Source organism: Microtus pennsylvanicus, chromosome X, assembly GCF_037038515.1.
Source record: "Microtus pennsylvanicus isolate mMicPen1 chromosome X, mMicPen1.hap1, whole genome shotgun sequence".
Classification (NCBI taxonomy): domain Eukaryota; kingdom Metazoa; phylum Chordata; class Mammalia; order Rodentia; family Cricetidae; genus Microtus; species Microtus pennsylvanicus.
In genome coordinates this window covers 81,447,977-81,470,753 of record NC_134601.1, presented here as the reverse complement: position 1 = coordinate 81,470,753, position 22,777 = coordinate 81,447,977, and the positions used below count along the sequence as shown (strand labels likewise).

General features: G+C 36.6%; 1 protein-coding gene across 35 annotated transcripts in view; it reads right to left on the bottom strand.

Moving 5' to 3' along the window:
- Atrx (ATRX chromatin remodeler) overlaps window positions 1-22,777 on the bottom strand; it is a 156,418-nt gene that overhangs the window by 32,663 nt on the left and 100,978 nt on the right. For all 35 annotated transcript variants that reach the window (XM_075957921.1, XM_075957935.1, XM_075957913.1 and 32 more), the window contains 7 exons: window positions 21,733-21,908; window positions 19,819-19,936; window positions 13,296-13,426; window positions 12,043-12,131; window positions 11,742-11,914; window positions 5,339-5,492; window positions 3,292-3,398 (listed from right to left, as the gene is read on the bottom strand). In XM_075957921.1, coding sequence (XP_075814036.1) covers window positions 3,292-3,398; window positions 5,339-5,492; window positions 11,742-11,914; window positions 12,043-12,131; window positions 13,296-13,426; window positions 19,819-19,936; window positions 21,733-21,908 — 948 coding nt within the window. The remainder of the gene's footprint in view (window positions 1-3,291; window positions 3,399-5,338; window positions 5,493-11,741; window positions 11,915-12,042; window positions 12,132-13,295; window positions 13,427-19,818; window positions 19,937-21,732; window positions 21,909-22,777) is intronic.

The following is a 22,777-nucleotide window of genomic DNA, read 5'->3' as shown; positions in this document are numbered from 1 at the left end:
AAATATCTTTTTTTAAAAAAAATAAATACATAAACTTTAAAAAAAATTAAATGGATGGTAGAGCAGGCATAATAGTACATGCTTATAATCCCAGCACTAGGAAGACTGATGGAGAATTTCAAGTCCAGGTCAGGCTAGTACTCCATAACTAGACATTCTCAAAATATCAAAATAAGATAAAAAAAAAAGATATAGCTAAGTTGGCAAGTGCATGAAGCCCTGGATTCTCAGTACAAAAGAAAACCAGATGTGGTAGAGAGTAAATGCATACAATTCCAGCACCACTTGGGAGGTAGAGGCAAGAGGACAAGAACTTCAAGGCCAGGCTCAGATAAGAGTGAATTCGAGACTATATATTTAGGAACAGAAACAAACTGGGTTAATGGCTCATGGCCGGCTGTGCAAATATGAGGATCTGAGTTCTGATCCCTAGCACCCAGGCAAAAGCTGGGCATGGTGATGGGCTCCTGATGCTAAGGGCTTACTGGCCAGTCAGCCTAGCTGGATTTGTGAGCTCCAGTCAGTGAGAGACTTTGTTTCAAAAAAAAAAAAAATAAGAAAGAGTGACTGAGGAAGATACCTGAGGCTGACTCTGATCCTCAGGTACTCAGAGGCACTTGTGTACAGGCACACATATACACACAAAAACCAAACAAGAAGGTAGGTTATATTACTGAACAGATGAGCAGTATACTCTTCTAGCATGTACAAAGCCCCGAGGTCCCATCCTCAGAAAACAGAAATGAGTTTATCTCTTCTTATTGTACAAAATATATCCTTCCCCCCTTTCCAGTGTTGTATTGAGACAGGGTTTCACCCCATAGCCAAGACTGCCAACACAATCCTTCTTGTCTCTGCCTTCCTAGTGCCAGAATTATAGTACTGTCATTACGTCTAGCAGAAATACGGTCCTTTCCAAAACAAGAGATAATTAATTACATCATGAATAAATTCACCACACTGGCTCTGGTGGCTCATGCCTGTAAATCCTAGTATCTTGCTCAAACAAGAGGTAGAAAATACCTGAGAAATGTCAGCCTCTACCCTCACTGGCCTGGAACTTTAGGTCAGTACCTAAAACTCAAGATTCTGGAGTTCTCTGACTTTGGACATTTTGCACAGACAGCTAGATTATAATTTCTAATCTGAATCTGATACTCTAAATTAAAACCTATAGTATTCCAAATTCCGATACTTAAAAAACTTCAGATTACCAAACACTTTTTAATTTGCAACTAGGGTTATATGTGTTTGATCAAGCACTACCATGATTTACTGTGGTGTTCCTTAAATCTAACATACACAATACACAGTGCCAATCCTAGGAGTAGTAAAAATAGTCACTTAAAAAACTCCATTGGTAGTTGTAACCAATGCTTGCAAAGACAAATCATAAAATTAGAAATAAACTGAGCCAGGCAGTGGTGATACATGCAGCACTCAAGAGACACAGGAAGGTGAATCTCTCTGAGTTTGAGGCCAGTCTGGTCTACAGAGCTAGTTTCAGGTCAGCCAGGGTTAGAAAAACTTGCCCCAAACTAGATGATAAAAAAAAGGAACCAATTGAAAAGCATATTAAAAAAACAAAAATAGGTCAACTTTACTAGTGATCAGAAAAAAATATAAATTAGCCTAACAAAGGAACACCCCAAAACAAAGTCAAGGACTTTGAGTAAAAATAGTGATTTACAAACTGTCTCTGAAATACAAGAATCAGAGTAACTGCCAGGTGGTTGTGGTGCACACCTTTAATCCCAGCACTTGTGAGGCAGAGGCAGGAGGATCTCTGTGAGTTCAACGCCGGTCTGGTCTACAGAGTGAATTACAAGACAGTCAGATCTATTATACAAAGAATTCCTGTCAGAAAATTAAAAAAAGAGTCAGAATAACCAAGGGCTTTATTCTGAAGAGAGAAGGGAGGGAAAGCATGAGGAAACATGACAAAGTAGACAGGACCGTTGAAAGGCATAGAGAAAGAGAAAGGTTACAAACACAACCATGGGAAGCAACCTAAGCCCACACACAGCTCAGCCTCCAAGGTCTGATTACCTACTATGTGTTGGTTTTTGTTTCTTGTGGTCCTGGAGCTGAAACTTGCTTTGTACATCCAAGTTGCATGCTCTATCACTGAGCTACATCCCCAGACTCTTCAATAAGTTTAAAAAGAATTGCCCTATAGAACTATGACAGCCTACAATCCCATTCAAAATATTAGAAAATTTGTGTTTAAATATACAAAAACTCAAAATAGTCAAAACATCACCGTTTACAATAGCCCAAAGGTGAAAACATACCCAGTATCAATGAATGACTGATGAAAATGTGAAATGAGGCAGACAGTGGGATGATGGGGGATTTCCCTCTGTATGCTGTGATTATCATTAAGGAACAAAGAAACTGCTTTGGACCTATAATAGGGCAGAACATAGGTAGGCAGAGAAGACAGAACTGAATGCTGGGAGAGAAGGGCGGAAAGAGAGATGCCATGGAGCCGCCACTAGAGTCAGACATGCTGAACCTTTGCCGGTAAGCCACTGCTATGTGGCGATATGCAGATTAATAAAAAAGAGTTAAATTAATATATAAGTTAACCAATAAGAAGCTAGAGCTAATGGGCCAAGCAGTGATTTAATTAATATGGTTTCTATGTAACTATTTTGGTTCTGGGCAGCCAAGACAAACAAGCGGCCTCATCCAACAGTGGGATAATAGATCATACACAAAGTATAACTTAATAACACCTGCCACAAATAGAATAACATTGAATTTAGCTCACAAAGTGAAAGAAGCTAATAATGAAACACTGTATTAGCATATTAGATTTTTGATAAATGGATTTTAGCAAATCTTGGCACAAAAGAATAACAACAAAAAATACATTAATATAATTCAGTGTAGTAGTCATTTTACTATTTGTATCCCATTAACATCATACCTTAAATATACAAAAGAAATATTTAAACAAACAAAATAAAATAAAACAAAACAAGCAAGCATAATAACAAATGCTGTGATGCACTCAAGCACAAAGTTGAGGCCAGAAGATCATGAGTTTGGGGCCAGCCTAGTTAAACATCAAGAACCTGTTTTAAAACAGGGGATGAAAGGGGAAGAAACAGAGATGATACATAGATGTCTGTGAATAAACACAAGGAGAAAATACAAGCTAATTCTGAATTATCAGGGTTGTGAAAAATTGCATAGTTTGGTTTCCTTTATCCTTAAAATGTTTATATATGCTCAAGTGAGTGTTTTAAAGCTTATAATAATGTAGGCATGCTTATAACTTACCTTTATAGATAAGAGGTTTATCTTTATCTTCTGTTTTCTCCCTACTAGCCAATTCGAGAAAATCTTCAATCAAGTCCAAAGATATGAGTGACTGGCTAAAAACAAGACTTAAAAAAAAAAGACTAGTGTTCATGGATTAGAAGATCAATCCAGTAATTATTTCTCCTAATTAAGTATTAATTTAACACAAAATCTTATAATTAAAATCTAAAAGGTTCAGCAAGATATACATTGAAAAAATTAAAAAGCTGACTGTAAGATTTGTATGAGTGTTAGGCACAAGACAAACAAAAAAAAAACCAACTGAAAGGTAACTCAGCTCTAAATCACCAAAAGGCAGGAGAATATCAATGGAACAGAGCCTATCTGGACACAAACATAGTAACAGTTTGGTTGTCTCAGTTGTCTTCCCCAGAATCAAACACTCTACTGAATCAATTAATTCTGAACTACAAACTAAGTTCTTGATGGAACCGAAGTTCCTAGAAATGCTATTTAATTGCTATTAATATAGAATTTGAACAATTATTCTAGACAAGAAGTCAGCCTGAACCAATAAGCAAGTAAGACTAGTCTGGGAATCACTGAGCTAAGAACCACGCAAAGAACTTAAGAATCACTAGGAACAATTATCAAAATACTAATAATAACTGTTTCCTAGCTGCAAATAACAAAGAAAAGTTGATATCTGATTGACAAAAAAATGTTTATACTTGCACAAGACATTTTGGTTTTACCTACTTTATTAGCATTTCATATGAAAATATAAAGAGCAGCGGGGCGGTGGTTACACGCACCTTTAATCCCAGCACTTGGAAGGCAGAGGTAGGCGGATCTTTGAATTTGAGGCCAGCCTGGTCTACAAGTGCTAGTTCCAGGACCGGCTTGAAAGTCAAACAGAAACCCTGTCTCAAACCACCCCCCCCCCAAAAAAAAGAAAAGAAAGGAAATATAAATAGCAATATAAGACTGACTATATGGTTCAGTGGGTAAAATAGCTTGCCATCATCAGTCCAGACAAGTTGAGTTCAATCCCTGGCTTCCACAATGATGGAAGGAAAGATCCAATTCCCAAAGTATTCTTGTTACTTCCTCACATGTGCTATGGCACAGGCAACATTCATGTATGTAATTAGAAACTTTTAAAAAGCAATACCCACAAAAACAGATCACTGGGGATAGATGGACTTTATTATCTACTTCCTGGTCCCTGTGAAAAATGGCAGCTACACACTGCCTTTGCCATGCATATCCCTTTATAATGAATGGACTAAAAATCCCTCTGAAACCATGAGAAAATGCTCCTCCTTTAAGCTGTTTTTATCAGGTATTTTGTTACAACAATGAGAAAGTGAGTAAGACAGATAATATCCAAAAAATTGAAGGTGCTAATGATCTTCTATACACTAGGCAAGCACTCTATCACTAGCAATAGACGCACCTAAGCTCTCAAATTGTTTTTAAACCACAGAAATTGATAACAGAAAAACATATCTGTAGTATCATTTCTTCTCCTGTACAAACTCTAAACTCAAGTATCTACTTCCTACTTTTCATCTTTCATGAATAACAAAAATTATTCAAACTTAGCATGGCTCAAAGAAAAAATTCTTTATTTCTTCTAATGTACTTGTTTAGTCTATAGCCCTCTTTATTTTAGTAAATAATACCATAATCCACCAGTCATCTAAATTGCAGATCTAGTAGTCATCTTTGATTATTTCTTGCCCATATTTAATCTATCAATTCCTATTGTTTCTAAACCAAAACATAACGTTTACCAATTAATCCCAGGACCTGGGAAGCGAAGGCAGAAAGAGTATTGAGTTTAAGACCACCCTGAACTATACAGTAAAAAGCCTGAAGCACTGAAGAAAAAACTTGATATGTACTCAGAAACACACTGTTTATACTTCATTACATTGTAATAATAATAAAATGTACTTTACATGAGAAGAAAACACTAGATTTATTTAAATAAGCTTTATAAACAATAGTAAGTATACTAAAAAGTTCATTTACATAATAGATATATGAAAAAGCTTACACTTTATCCCCAATTTCTTCTGCCATTCGAAGAATTTCAAAAAGAAGTACCATTTTTCCAGAATGCTCTAAAACCTCAGCATCAGCATCTGTAACAAAATCTTTGTACCAATCTGGAGCTGGACTACTTGGATTAGAAGTGGAAGTAGTTTTACCTAAATAAAATAAATAGAACATAAGTAAGTATATTAATCAGGAAAAAAACTGAATGAGACCAAAAGGAGCAAAATAAGCCAAAGTAAGAAGGGTTAAGGGACTGATGAATATTTGGTACAGGGACAGACAGATGACCACGAAGGCCATCACAAGAGAAAGCTCTACACTGAGGAAAGGGCATTGAATTGGAAGAGATGAAGGTTGGAGATATGCAAGGTGGTAGCAAGCAAAAGATGGATTCTGACAGAATTCAAGAAGACAGATGCTACAAGCAGGGCTGAGGAGGTCAGAACGAGATTATAAGAGGTGGAAATCCCACAGACCATAAAAAACTAAAACCCTGAAAATATACTATGAAAGACAGGAAACAACAGAGACAGAGAGAACAAGGAAGAAAATGTCTTCCCCGTGCCAGTAAACCCAAACAGTGACCTGAGAAATCATCCACTCACACTAAACCATTGTGTTTTTAGTTTAAAAGAAAATTTGGCCATAAAAGGAACAAGAAGAAAGTATAGGAAATAATCTGCTAGATAATTTAAATGTAATTAGAATCAAAATAAAAATATTAGGTTAACATGCTTCTACACTTTCTTTCAACTCTGTTGCAAAGTATTTTAAATCTTAATGTTATAAAAAGCATAGAGCACAGTGAACTGTGTTTCATATCTAATCTTCATCAATATTTTAACTGTACTTAGTACAGATGAGTCTAAGATATAGTTCATTTTCGCTACTTTTTCTAAGACCAAACTAATCCTCTACTTTCTATATATCTGTCATTTCTGTTCTACTCCACGTATAACCCTAAACTGTGCATCATCTTGGTTGGCATTTTAAGCTGTGGACAAATAGTACCATCCTGCTTGTATCGTTCTGCAAATTATTGCTCAGTGTGGTTTCTCACGCGAAATGTAGTTATTCGTGTGTGTCATTTAGCTTTTTGATTCAGTCACACTAACTGCCATGTAGTATGCAACTACATGATTATGTAATCTGTTATTAACGTTCTGTCTGTAAGATAAAATGTTTCTCTATGAAAGCAAAAGGAATGTTCAATGCTGAGGCTATATTTTCTCATATACCATGCATTTTATACCAGAAAGTTACACGATGATTCCTACAACAGTGCAACATACCAACTTTACAGAGTCATTAGCCAGTATTTACAGAATCTTATTTTCTTGAGAATCTGGCTATGCTGTTTGTTTTGTGATCTCACTTTCCCCAGGCTGCTTATTAGCAATTTTAGTCATAAAATTTTCCTAAGGTTAATATTTCTAGTATTCTATTATTTTCTTTTTAAAATTCAAAAATGTGCCAGTCAGTGGTGGCACACACCTTTAATCCCAGCACTCAGGAGGCAGAGGCAGGCGGATCTCCGTGACTTGTAGGTCAGCCTGCTCTATAAGAGCTAGTTCCAGGACAGGCTCCAAAGCTACAGACAAACCCTGTCTCATAAAACAAAACAAAAGAAAAATTTTAAATGTACTTATTGTGTTTGACATAGGGGGACTCATCTGTGGGGGTCAGGGGCCAACTGTGTGAAGTCCATTCTCTCCTTCCACCTTTATGTGGGTTTCTGGTATCAAACTCAAGTCCGCAAGCTTATACTATCTTGCCAACCATGTTTTAAAAATATTTCTATTTTGCTTTTATCAATTATACATGTGTACACTTTGAATACTGACCACTCCTCACCTCCAACTTCCCACCAGTTCTGCACACCATTTAACCTCCCTTCTAATCTCTCTACTAAAGAGATTTGTGTGTTCATTTTCTTCTGTGACACACAAGATAAACCAAGGCCATCTGTGTAAAATGTGAGTTTGGAGCTATCAGCTGGAAGGTGGTGGCAACAGCGGAGGATATATGACTAAGACAGTCATTTATTTACCCTTGTCAGAAGCTAATGACTGCCAATAGTTGAGAGATAAAGAGTGACCCTTGATCCCTCTCCTATTTCCTTGACTGAATGTTGAAAGAGCTGGTCTGGTGTGGGCTCAACTACACTTCATATGAGTTAATCTAACAGTTAGTGGTGCTCCATTGCTCTTCACCTTTAGCTTCCCACTATTACATAGGTCCAGGTCCCTGAAACTACTGGCCTGTGGTTAGTCTGGGAACATGAATGGTAAACTGTCCTCTTCGCTAACATGAAAACATGACTTGGTGACCACAACTCATCGCACACAGGAAATTTGGGGGAAAGAAAAACAATGTGGCTTATTCTGAGCACTATTTGTGGGAGTCTAGAATTTGGAGTCACCACGTACTTAGTAACCAGCCCCCAATAAAAACACTTTAACAAGGAATCTCTAATAGGCTTCTCTAGTAAACAATACTTTGTACATGTAGTAATTGAGTGCTAAAGAAGAACACTCTAGAAGACTCCAAAGAGTGCACTTGTTTGAAAGAAAATGGCCCACAAAGTGATTTTAGGAGGTGTGGCCTTATTAGAGGAAGTGTGTCACTGCAGAGGTAGACTTTAAAGTCTGTTTTGCTTAAAGTTCCCTCAGTTTCACTTGGCAGTTGACTTCCAGTGAACTGCAAGATGTAGGACTCTTAGCAGATCTAGTCTGCCTGCACACTGCCATGCTCCCCTTTATGACAGAACCTCTGAAACTAAGTAAGCTACAAAAATTAAATGTTTTCTTTATAAGAGTTGTCATGGTCATGGTGTCTCTTCACAGCAACTGAAACACAAACTAAGTTTTGGAGTGATGTTTAGAAGTTTCCTTTGGACTTTACTGCATGTCTTTTTCTCTTTGTTGACCTTGTGTTATAATAAACCATAGTCCTGAATATGACTATCCCCTGAATTTTCTGATACGTTCTAGTCAATCAATGAGCTTGGACACAGTCTTGAGGACCTTGGAACATAACTTATTAAACAAATGTGAACACTTTTTATAATCAGTCACCTAGCAAACAGCCAATGCTTCTGGAGAATAGTGCACTAAAATAATTTTAATATGAAATCATCAGAACACAAAAATGCTAGCAGAAAGTAAAAATGTGAAGTTATATAGAACGTAATTATAATTTCCAAGCAAACAGAACAAATTCCACTCTTTTTTGTGTGGGTAACTGAGGATCAAACCCAGGGAATCCTGAATGATAAACATGTGAACTACCATTGAACCATGACTTTAGCCCTTCCATTCTAATTTTGCTCCTACTAAATATAATAATAGTCTATTATCTTAGCTGGTAGAACGCTTTTCTAGCATACATGAACCCCTGGACACCATCCTCAGCACTGCAAAAATGAAGTATCATGGCATATATCTATAAGCCTAACACTCTGAAGATAGATATAAAAGAACAGAAGTTCAAGATCATACTCAGATACATATCAACAACCTAGACCCTTTCTCTAAAATAAATAATACAGAAACCTATGGGCTACTCTAAGTAATAGATATTCTGGTTTGGAATGGTAGACCATGTCTCTAATCCCAGTAGCAGGGAGGCTAAGTAAGGATAATTTCAAGTTCAAGGCAAGTCTCTGTTAGATTGCAAGTTCCAAGCCAGCATAAACTACACAGAATTTATGTCTCAAAAACAAACAAATCCTTAGCAATATATAAAATTAAAACTTATAAACAAGTATGTCACACTGATTTTTCTTATTTTATCATCCACATAATTTAGTTATAACTTCTGTTATAACTCTGTGCTGTGTAAAGATTCATGACATGTTATCGGGAACTGAATGAATTCAGAACTATTTTATATATGTTCTAGATCCTCGAAGAATCATAGAAGGCACAGAATATGATGTGTTAAAAAGCAATACACTTATTCAAAACTTCTTGATGCCTTCTAAACATATTTAAATAAATGGACTACTGTTGTATATGGAGTAATCGTTCACTGTACATTTTAAAGGGGAAAAACCATTAACATGTCGGCAAAACACCTATACACATAAAATAAATAATAGAGGTAAGAAGGGAAAGGGGAGAGACAGACAAACAAAGTGTATGTAGGGGGGAGAAAAGCAGCAGCAGCATAGTTCTATGGTCTAGAATATGGTTTTCCCCCTCACTAAAACTCATTTTAAAATTTGATTCCCAAGAGATGGTTAGGTTGTTAAGGCAGATGAATAAACCAGAATAATGCAATGGTGAACACCGATAAAACTGAGGAGGCTAAGGCAGGAAGATCATGAGTTTGAGGCCAAGAAAACCCTATCTCAGAAAATAAATAAAAGAAGAATTAAAGGAGGGAGTCATCTTGTGAGAATTATTATAATTCCTTTTGTGTTTTATCTTCTCCTTGAGTGCCCATTTGGTCTCTTATTTTCTACAAGGTGAACAGCATGACTCTCACTGCATACATGCAAACATGGGATGCTCAGCCTCTAGAATTGTGAGCCCTAATAAAACTTTTTCCTTTACAAACTATACAATCACTTGGATAAAAACAAATATAGTATATTCTTAAATGAAGATCATTTAAATCTAAAGAACAAAGTTGTATTTTACCATCTATCCTAGAGAACGCTTATGTGTATATGTTATATATATATATATATGTTACAAAATACAAAATATATCTACAAATAAGTAACTTCTACTTAACTTCACACAGACATTAAAAAACAAAAGCAGTCAAAACTTGTCTTTTGGAACTCATAACTTTTCCTGCTTTCTTTCAAGGACACACCATACTGCCTTCTACACCCTGCTCTAGTGCCCAAGTCCTTCACATTAGAGCATATATAAAAAGAAGAGATACTTCAGAAAACATACCAGAAAAAAAGAATGGAAGCAGCTAAACATTTTTAAAAGCAATCCAGCCACACATACCACTTGTACTTCTTGGTGATAAAAGGAACGTTGGCCAACTTTTAAAGTTAATATCTTATTCCTTGAGAATTTCATACGTGCATCAAGTCTATCGCCATTGCCTCCCCGCTTCAATTCTCCCAACCCTCTGACTTCCATATTACTTATTTACAGCACTGAACAATTCTTTCTCTTTTCAGCCAAAACAGAAAAAAGAAATTCAGTAACCATATTTCCATACAATTATTTCCAGGAACACACATATAGAGAGAGACTGCAGAACTATACGCAGAAAGGGGGGAGAAGAAAGCACAGAAGGAGACAGAAGCAGCTTTCCAATGCATTAACTCTATAAGAACAGGTTTTGCTGTTTTAATGAAAATATTCTTTTAATTCTATTAGGAAGATGAATGCTGATAAAGCTGCTTTAGTAGATGGAGTAGCCAGAGAGAAGAAAAAAAGGGAAATTTTGTAGTTTAAATCTCATGACTCCCCTGATTTGGAGAATCCAGGGTTTGTGGTTAGGCTGCCACCTGTCTATTCCACAGAGGTACTGAAAAGAGAAGCGTTTATAGAGGAGTCACTGAGTTAGTCAGCTGCAGACCTTTGCTCACTCAAGCTTATCTGATCACAAGATCATCCAGCTGTCACCCACACTGCTTTCCTCCTCACTGATGCTTAACTACTGGGCTCTAGAGCTTCCCAATGCCAAATATTTAGAGCCATTTACAAGTGCAGTATTTTAAATAATCTGATGTTTGGTCCAGGCTTCAAAACTCCTACAAAGAACATAGAAAGGCTAAACACTAATTTTTCAGCATATACAAGGGGAGAAGAGCTGAACCCACTGGACAGTAAACTCTAAGACTTTTTTACTTTCATATAAGAGAGAGAAAAACAGCAAAATAAACAGCACATGTTGTAGAGGAAACCAAAGCAGATAATTATAGACTATGAAGAATTTGAAAGAAAAAAAACCTAAATGATTAAAATTCATTCTAATATATACAATTCATTACCTGAAATGCTTCCAGATTTCCTATGTAGTTAAGTGGAAATCCTTGCGATTAGACATATTTGGGCCTGAATGGTAGTTCTACAATTCATTTATAAACCTAAATTTACCAATGACATTGCAGTATCACTAAAGAACTGTTAGTTACACACAGAATCAGAATAATTGAGTGCAGGTTTATAAAATCAACTTAACAAATACCTTTCCTTTTGTCCTCCCTCCAAAATACCAGAGGGAAAAAAATGAATTGCCTACAACTAAACATTAGTTGGAAATTGTTGCAACTCTGTGCCCTCTTTCATTTTAGGTTCTTAATAACCTAAGCAAAGAAATTCCTTTGCATCAACATTAGGATAACAAAGAACAAAAAAAGCACTAATGACCTAACATGGTCTAAGTCAAGGTTCCGCAAGAAAGGCAACATTCATTACACTCACTTTCCTCTAGCTTCACAGAACCTGAGGGGTTGTTTCCTGTGTCGTCCACATTTCCTTCTCCACCTCCTCTAGATCTTGAATTCCAGACTTTGATGACTTCAACATCATTGTCACTACCACTTCCACTTGAGCTACTATCCTTTTTCCCTTTTTTACCCTTTGTTTTCTTCTTCCTGAAACAAAAAGAAAGAAAATTTCATGTTAAGAAAGCATATTAAAGCTATAAAGTCAATTCTTAGCCGACAACCACAAGTATGGGGTTTTGAATATATCAGCATAGGTAACAAAGTACTCAATTTACTTTGCATACTCATCTGAGCTTAAGCTCATGGAGGTTTCATCAGAATCTGAAGCTATAAATTCATCCATACTATCTTCATCAAAATAACCCTAAACAAAAAAAGACATATGTTTTAGTAGCCCATTTCAGAATATATTGGAAATTCAAGCATTTCATTTCACTTAAATTAACCAACATCAATAAATAAGGACTAAGGAACTATTGAAGATGGGAAGAAACAGTGGCTTTTTAATGGGATTGTACAAAAGAAGGTCCTCTATGGGATGATCAAAATAAAAAAAAGGGCACTAGAAACATGAAGAAACAAAGTTTGTTGTTTTGTAGCACAGTTAATTTCTTAGCTCAGATAAGTTACTATGGCTATACAAGATATTAAAATTAGGAGAAACTGGATTAATTTCTAATCTTTCAATAAATATAAAATTATTCCAAACTTAAAAAAAAAAGAATTAAGACAAGCCTCAGCCAAAGCTGGCCTCACAATGCTTGATCTAACTACCTCAGCCTTCCAAGTGCTGAGAGTACAAATGTGTGTCAACATACCCAGCAGGGCTTTTGTTTGTTTGTCGCATGGAGACAGGGTTTGCTGTACTATGGGCTCCCTATATATCCAAGATGACTATGACATTCAGATCATCCTACTTCCACTTGCTAGGTGCTGGGATTAGAGATGCACGCTACTTTGCCTGGTTCTCAACATCCATGGGTATTATGCATGCTAGACACTCTACCTATCGAACTACATTCCCAGCCTAATTTTTTGCATTTTTTCCAGTGTATGTGTGTGTGCGCACGCGCGCATTCACGCATGCACATGCACTCATACAAGCACATGTTGTCAATGGGGATCAAAACTAAGGACCCTGTGCTTAATAGCCAAGTATTCAAGTAGTAAGATATGCCTCTACCCCTCTAAAAAAAGTTAAAAGGGCTCAATACAAAAACTTTTAGGACTGGGACTATAACCCCATTGGGTTCAAAGCCAACACATAAACATTTAATGATTCTATAAGTATAATGAATTCAAAACATAGAAATAAGTTAGGCATGGTAGCCACAAGTTGGAGGCTAAAGTGGACTACACATTGAGTTTCAGGTCATCCAGTGATATAGAGTAAGACCCTTTCTCAATGGCAATAAAAAGAAATAAAAGTGAACTAAAAGTAAAAGAGGCTGAATTAATGAAACAGAAAGTTGCTTCAGAGAGAGAATATAAAAAATAACATTTAAATAATTTGAGGTACTTAATTTACCTTATTTTCTTTGCTAATGTAGTCCAGCTGCAAACACCAAGGATGAGTCCAAATTCTACTTAACATCTGAAAGTCTTGAAAGAGCTTTGCACCTGCCTTTCCTCTTCCACCTTCAGTGCTATTACCTACACCTAACAAAAAGAAACCACAGTTGAAGACACAAGAATTCTCCATTTCCACCATGGTGGTTCTATACTAGGTCTCATACATGCTCAAGCCACGCCCAGCATCTCACTTCACTTCCTGGATAAAGATGTAGCTCCTTCTCTACTCAGCTCCTTCTCCAGCACATGTCTGCCTGCAAGCACCATGTTCTGTCATGATGGTATAAGACTAACCCCTCAAACTGTAGAACACCCAATTAAATGTTTTTCTATTTTTCTTTTTTTTTGACAGCTGTAATGGTCATGATGTCTCTTCACAGCAATAGAAATCCTAACTAAGACAGAAGTGATAAAGATGGAGAGCAAGGAAAGAGATATTTTGATTGAGGGAGTCATTATGGGGCTAGCAAGAAGCCTGGCCCAACTGGTCTTGCCCTGTGATCAGGTTGATGACTATCTTAAATATCACCATAGAACCTTCATTCAGCAACTGATGGAAACAGAGGCAGAGACCTGCAGTGGAGCAGTGGGCTGAGCTCCCAAAGTCCAGCTGAAGAGTGGGAGGAGCAAGAATATGAACAAAGAGGTCAAGAGTATGGTGGGTATATCCACTGAAACAGTCTACCTGAGCTAATGGGAAGGAACCAGCTTAGAACCAAACTAGACCCTCTAAATGTGGGTGACAATGATAAGGCTGGGGCAGACTGAGGGGCCACTGGCAATGGCACCAGGATTTATCTCTACTGCTTGTACTGGCTTTTTTGGACCATTCTCTTTGCTCAGCCTAGATATAGTAGGGAGGGCCTTTAACCTTCCCCCAAAGCAATGTGCCTTACCTTCTCTGAGGAGTGGATGGGGGAATGGAGAAGGGAATGGGAGGGAGTGGGAACTGAGATTGATATGTAAAATGAAAAAAGATAGTTTGTTTTCTTTAAAATAATAGAATTAAAAAAGAAAAAGAACAGAAGTGATAAAATACGGGAATTAAAATATCTAAAATTTTGAAAAGTTTATTACTATAATATCAGTAGAAATAGCAAATAAAAAGTTCTGATTTTAGTCACAACAAAGTCATAACTACTAACACAAACTATAATCTTTTATCAGTCCCATAATGGGGGGCTCACTGCAATTTTAATTAAAAAGGTCACTAAAAATACATACTTTCCCTTATATTTTTGAAATGCCCTAAATTGTATTCATGGCCCCTTTATCTATTACAGATAGATAAAGTGTTGCTCCATACAGATAGGCCTCCAGCAATTCTTTCCAACTATGACAACTCAAAAAGGCTTCTTTCAAAAATTATGTTGAACAAAATATAAATGAGGGTAGGAGAGGAAAATATTCTAGGTAAAGACAGACAAATAATAGTGCTCTTACTACTATAGGAGGGAAAAAAATCAAAGACCTGAAATCCACAGAAATACAGAATAATTGGGAGAAGCAAAGGGCTGGGGAAAATGAAGGGATGGAGGGCAACAGGTATAAAATTTCAATCACATATGATAATGTTCTACAGACATAATAATAAGCATAAGGACTATAATGTATTGTATACTATAAACCGCTAAGAGTGTATTTTAGGTATTATTTCTATATACAAAATGTATGAGAAAAAAACAGGCATGCTTAATCAGCTATATTAACTTTCTTGCTATGTAGATGTATACATTAAGCGTGTCTTAAGTATAGTTCATAATGTTGCTCATTTAAGTCCAATGATGATCTGCTTAGCTATTCTAGGAATCACTAAAAGCCTTTTGTGTTTCTTGGCCATATTGGTGGAAGAAGAAAAATAATGAGGGCATTAAAAATGGGGAAACTTGGGGCCAATGTGGGGCTGGGAAAGGCACATGTTACTAAGCCTAAACTTAATCCCCAGAACCCACATAAGGTAGCAGAGAACTGAGCATTACAGGCTGTGGTCTAACCTGCACATGAGTGCCATGGTCCAAGTGTGTACACATACACTTGAAAAATAAATGTAATAAAAAATATGAAAAATTGGAAGTGGCAGTGCACACCTTTAATCACAGCAGTCAGGAAGCAGAATCAAGTTGGGGGCCAATCTGGTCTACATGGTAAGTGTCAGGGTAACAGGAGAATCTGAAAACAGAACTGAAAAGGAATATGGTAGCACAAGCCTATGATCTCAGCATTTGGGACACAGAGGCAAGTGAATCATAAATTTAAAGACATTCCTAGCTAGACAGAAACTTTGAGGCCGGCTTGGATGGTGGTGGCAAAAGCCTCTAATCCCAACACTTGGGGGGGCTGAGGCTGCCAGATCTCTGTTGAGTTCCAGGAAAGCCAGAAAGCTGTTATAGAGAAAGCACGTTTTGGGGGGGGGGGGGGAAAGGCAAGAGAAAAACCAACTAAAAGAAATATGGAAGCACCTTATAGGAGTTAGTTCTACAATTAGTTTATCTCAAAATATGCACTGATGAAATAATCTCCTTTAACACAAAAATCTGATTTTATATCCTCTAATATTTCTGGGTCAATTAGTGAAAATAAACACTTAAGATGACCTAAAAAAAATCTCCAAGACATCACATACCTAATACAAAGTACCCAAGAGAATTCTATATATTCACAAATAACTGAAAAAATATGGTATTAAATTATCTCATCAACGCAGGTCTAGAAAGTTGAAGAATGTGGCTTACTTTTCATGTGCAAACATGTTTTACATCAGTTGAAATCGAAATCATGCAGTTCTATCATTTGCTAATTGGCTTCAATATTCAGTTTGCTAATTGGCTTCAATACACATCATTGCTGAACTGTCCTCTAAGGGAATTGTTAAAAACCATGTTCTTACTTCAATATTTGACGAAAGAAATAAGATTAGAGATAGTACAAAAATCTTGTCTGTACCACCAAACAGTTCAACACAAGCTGTGTTTGATTTATAAATTGTACTATAAGATACCAGAATAATAAAATCTTCAGGCTGACTGCTTAAGAAAAACATCAATTTCTTGAGGAAAATTAATCCTTAGTCAAAGGAATATCAGGAACTACGGTCAAAAGTGCTTCTGGTCACAGGGTAACAGGAAAGAATTCGTAAAAACAAAAAGAAATGTCAAAAAAAGATGAAGGAATTATTGGGGCACAGCAACTGGAATGCTCAGGTAAAGCAAATACAGTTTAAAGAAATGCTACAGGAAATCTTGATGTTATATAGGACTCTGAAGTCATAAAGAATAAACAACAGAATAACTGAATATAACTTTTGAAAATAAGTCACTGTGTTTTCCTTTCAAAGACTTATTAAATGTGGGAATACAATGCATGCCTGTACTTCCTTCCAGTACTCAAAAGCTCAGAACAGAATATCATGAGTTCAAAATCATCCTGATATATACATCAAGACCTTGTTTCTCCCCTAAAAAGTTTTACAGAGATATAATATATACAGTATGAAATTACAAATTAAAAGTATAAAATCCAGTGACTTTTACTCTACTCACAACCATTGTCACAATTCAAAGACTTTTGGCTGCTAGAAAGCCTTTGCTGGTTTTGTCTTTGCAGTGGTGGGTATTGATTCTAGAGTAAAACACATGCTGGCTAAGCTCCATGCATCTGAGCTACACCTCAACCCCACAATTCAGCTTGAAAATACTTTCATCACCACTACAAAACACTACACGACTTAGCCTCAACCTCCTCATTCCCTCCTTTGCATAGCCCTTAGCCAAACTGCATCTAATGAATCTGTAGATTTGCCGATACATGATGTTTCATATAAGCAGCATCATAAACTTATGCATGGCTTCCTTATTGCCAAATATTACCCATTATATGTATAGTCCTTGTTTCTTCATCCATTCATTTTGTTAACAAACATAGTTTCTGCACTTGGGTATGTATTTATGAAAAATGTTACGATCAACATTGAAATTAAAACTTCATTTCAATTGTGTATACATCTAGGATTAGAACTGGTGAATAATCCTAAATCTTGGCCACTTTTTTCTTTTATCATATCCTATTTCATGTATAGTGATCCATCACTGTGTGCCTACCTTACATTCATTTCCTAAGTAATAATATGAGTAAGTGCCAGTTGTTTATATTCTTTGAAGAAGTCTTCTTGATTCTTTAATACCTACCAGAGCTTGCAGGAGGGGGAAGTTTGAGATACTTTCTCTATTAACCCAGGCTGGACTGAAGTTCATGATTCTCCTATTCTAGCCTCCTCAGTGTTGGGATTATATGTGCATACTACCACACTAGGCAGGCATGTCCATTTATGACTGGGTTGTAAAAGTCCGTTTTATATGTTCTAGATATAAGTACCTTATTAGACAGGATTCATTTAGGTTACCTCTTATCACAACTTATCTTTCATCTTTTTTATCAATTGAGACAGGGTTTTACTCTGTAACATACGCTGATATGGAACTTGCTAGGAAGCCAAGGCTGGCATCAAACTTGAGGTCCTCCTCCTGCAGCTTCATGAGTACCTGGATCACAGGCCATGTGTCACCATGCCAGGTTAGTTTTAGTTCTTAAATACAGGTCCTACACATTTTTTGGTAATTCATTGAATGAGGTAATGCATGGATGTGTGTGATAACCTCATTGAGAGGATGGGATGAGATTGTCTGCTTCAGTCCAAGAGTACAAGACAGCCGGGTGAACACAGGCAGACCATATCTCAAAGTGAGAAAGGTGAGTGGGAGAAAAAATGAAAGGGAGGCAGAAGAGGCTAAGAAGAAGCGAGGAGAGAGACGGTGATTCCTGCTCAGTTTTGTTTTGTTGGTTTTGTTTTTTAGTTTTTTGAGACAGAGTTTCCCTGTTTAACAGTCTTGGCTTTCCTGGAACTCACTTTGTGGGCCAGGCTGGCCTTGAACTCAGAGATCTGCCTGCCTCTGCCTCCCAAGTCCTGGAATTAAAGACCAACATTGTTCCCAGCCAGCTTTGTTTTTCATTTTTTTCAGATGAGACATTTACTAGGTTTTCTTACTGTCAAGCTTGCCCCACTTCTCTCCCCCTTTCCATCTTTCTGTTTCTCCCTCCCTCTTGCCTACTCCCCCAACCTGGTCTGACTAAGCAGCTGGCTGTCCCAGAATTCATTATGTAGAACCAGATGGCCTGGAGCTCACAGCAAGATGCCTGCTACCATTCCCAGCTAAGCATCTCTCTTAAGATGTCTATGCATCTCATCTCAGTGAGCTTCCAACTCCCTATGTAACAGAAGACAATGGCCTTAAACTACTAATCCTGCTGCTGTCACCTCCTAAACACTTTCATTATAGGTATGTGCCACCGAGTCTAGCTTCTTTTTAAATCAATAACTATATGCAGGTGGGCTAAAGAGCAACTTTTCACCTATATTTACTATTCTTATTATATGTATTCATCAGTTAGGGCCAATAAGTAGAAACCTAACTCCAAACGAGAGACCAGGTTGTTATGTAAAGAAGTATAACATCAAGTATACTGGGTAGGACACATAGATAATAATACTTGTGCATTCTAGTTTTTAAAAGGATACCGAGAAGAATAAATTAACAGTACTTCAGTCAACATTTTAAACATTTCTCTGTTTTTTTTAAATTATAACATGGAGAGGATAATATGGTTTGCCTTGGATTTTGCCTTCAAACCTTGTGAACTTGATAACTAAGACACAATTTCATGGATGTAATTTACATACTTTTTCATACAAATGTAGAATATTTTTAAAATTACTCTAAATTTTTTTGTTTTCTTTTACAGATTTACTCCGCATGTGTAATTCTTCTGAAGTAGCCCTGTTTTGGTTTTGTTTTGTTTTTTTCAAGGCAGGGTTTCTCTGTGGAGCCCTGGCTTTCCTAGAACTCACCCTGTACACCATGCTGACCTCAAACTCAGAGATCCACTTGCCTCTATCTCCCAAGAGCTATGACTAAAAGGCGTGTGCCACCATGCCTGACCTGAACTAGTTCTTAACTAATTAAAGGCTTTATTCACATAATACACAGATATTCGTGGGCATTTTCTTGCATATTGTTAGCGGTGCTGAAAATCAAGCTGAGGTTCCCATATATACCATGTTTAGTTGAAGAGTACTTCAACTAAACAATTATTGCTTTAAGATTGTCCCTTGAACAATCTTAAACAAATTACTTGGATAGTAATTTTAATTTAATTATAATTTAATTGCAATTTTTTATTGATTTTTATTGAGCTCTACATTTTTCTCTGCTCCCTTCCACTTCAACACTCCCCCAAAGTCCCCATGCTCCCAATTTACTCAGTAGATCTTGTATTTTTCTACTTCCCATGTAGATTAGATCTATGTATGTCTTAAGCATACTTATTTCATTCAAATGTAAAAAATATGAAATAAACTTAAAAATGGCAAAATTACCAAGAGCATATTCATACAGAAGATGAAAACAACTGAATGCATTTGTTACCTGTTAAGTGATCTAAGTAGTACTGATAGAGCTTGCACTGAATAGCAGTCATTCTCACAGCTAATACATATTCATGTTTTGGAGGCAAAAACTTTGTTAATGCTGTATAATCTTTCCTCTGCAATTAACAAGACAGAATGCAAATCAGTTATCTAAACATATAAAAACTTTAAGAGCTCTCATTTGTTGGGAGTTAAAAGACACATAGTCAATATTTTCTAAATGATATTTACCCTCTCAAGTTGTAACAGAAACCACATATGACTATACTTAATATATGTCATATGACTATATAATGATACATTGGTTTAAAAAAAGATACTGCAACATGCCCATCAGATTTTAAAATAAAGTGGTTACATGTGATCGTTTAATAAAATTCAAGTTCTCAAGATAATCTTTTCGGTATTTAAAAAAAAAGTATAAGTAGAAGAAGTCATGTGGTAAGTAATACTATCAAAAATGACTTGCTTTTCATGTAAATCATGAATCAAAAGTGTCATGGGAATCAAAAGTGTCACATAGGCAGGGCAGTGGTAGTGTGCACATTTAATCCCAGCACTCTGGAGACAGAGGCAGCCAGATCTTTGTGAATTCGAGGCCAGCCTGGCAAGTTCCAGTATAGCCAGGGCTACACAGGAAACCTCCTGTCTCGGAAAAAATAAAAGTGTCACGTAGCCAACTGTTGAGGCATATGCCTGTGATCCTAACACTTGAGATGCTGAGGCAGGAAGATCAAGGCTTCCAATCCAGCCTAGGCTAAAAAGAAAACCCATCTCAAAGGAGAAAAAGGGGGAAAACACACACACATTCACACAAAACTCAAATTCTAAGACAATCTGAATTATGCCAAACACTAACACATAACTTCTGAAGCTATGTTTGTCCCTTTAAGAAAATAAGTCATGCTTAAAAAAAAAAAAAAGAAAAAGAAACACCAATGGAACCATGTTACTGTAGGGACAGAAAATAATACTAATAATAAGTGAATAGAAATAACTACTTAAAACAAAACAAAATAACAAAAAACCCAACTTACTACTTGGGTAATAACAGCAGTAAAGAAACAAAGTACTTATGAGTACATGTAGCCAACCTAATCAAACACAATTGTCTTCTATGACAGCATTATAGCCATCCTAAAAGATATTCTGCTTCACTGTGGATCATCTTTATAGCCACCCTTAGGGTTTAGTGTCCTCGGAGAGAATGTAGATATTTAAATTTCTGAATTGATAACAAGATATTTACCTATCTATAAATATGGATTCACCAATAGTCTTACTTAAATAACACTACTAACCTGTTCAATATATACCCGAAAGTAACGAAACCATTGTGTGCATGTGTGTGTGCGTCTGTGAATGGATGTATGACTAAAGAGTGAATGAATATATGAACCACATGTGTGTCACAGCATAAATGTGGAGCCCAGAGGACAACCTTGTGAGCAAATTTTCTCTTTCCACTTTTACAGAAATTCCAGGGATTAAGCTCTGGTTGCCATGCTTGTGCAGCAAGCACCTTTACCCACTAAGCCATCTTGCCAGCCCCTAAAATGATATGTTAAGGATTACTTTAAAATCAGTTCTACTCTTAGTTTATACTAGCCTCTACTACAACTATTTCAAACAATGAGGTTCTGAACACCATGCCATAGTACAAAAAAGAATTTCTTCATCATAACAGCTGTGCGTCTTAAGACAATGAATTTAAACATGAACATAGCAATATATGGGGCAAGAGCATTAATCAACTGTGTTCTTAAACTGTGAAACATATTACAAATATGAATAAATGGCAGATTTTTAAAGAGATGCAAAACTAAAAAAGAAAAAGAAACAAAAGTAGTTGAAGCTTCAACTCAGAAAATAATGTGGGATGGCAGTATTCTTATTATGGAAGCATCTGTACCTGAACACATCCGGCTAACATCTCATAGAGAATATGAGCACGTTTTTTCATCACTCTCACATCTGCCATTGTAGAATCTGCACACTGACCATTCTGGATTGGATTTATAAATCTATTCCTGAACTCCTTGATGGATCCAAGCAAATTTTCCTTGATAAAGTTAACCATGCAATGATCTAAGAGACAAAATATTGATTCATTAATAACATTAAAGATAGAAACCCAGAAAAACTCCCCAATATATCGCTCATGCCAAAACCTCAGATTATAAAGGGAAGGGAAACCGGAGGCAGAAGGGAGGTGAGGAGAAAAAGTCGAGTTTAGGAAAATATCTGGTTCTAAGTCTGATCTAGAACTACATAAATCATATGAGAAACTGAAAGAGACCATCCATAAACCCTAAGTGTTGCGGGAGGTTGTTTTACTGAACTTCCTAATTACCCAGGTAACATTATTTCCCTTCTCAGATCTTTGATGGGGTTGAAGACTATATAAATGTAGTTACTTTCTCTCATGACTTGGCCAAGTTATTTATTATACAAGACCTAAGCTAGTTAGAATAGGATATTTGTACTTATTGTATATAATTGCATAGTAGGTTTAGAACTTTCTTATTTAAACAAAAGGGGGAGGTGTTGCGGGAGGTCCTCCCGCTCCTCCAACCTATAGCTGCTGAGATACCAGCCCATTGGGGCGTGGTCTCTCTCCCTTTAAAAAAGCAGCCACTTCCCTCTTCTCTCTCTCTTCACTTCCTGCTCCACCGGCGACTAGATTCCTTTCCTGGTTGCGTAGAGGGCTGTTGCCTGGGACAGTGATCTGTAAGTTTTTTCCCCTTTAAATAAATACCACCCTATTAATCATAATCCCAAATTGGTGTGGCACTGTTTGTGACTTACGCCTTCACCCTAAGCCTAGTTCTTCTAAAAAGTGATTGATTCTAAATCACTATTCTTTACAGGAAAAAACAAAACAAGTATATATAACTATAATGATGATTTTATGGTCAGTGAGGGCATGTTGTAAGAAAAATAAATACAAAATAAAA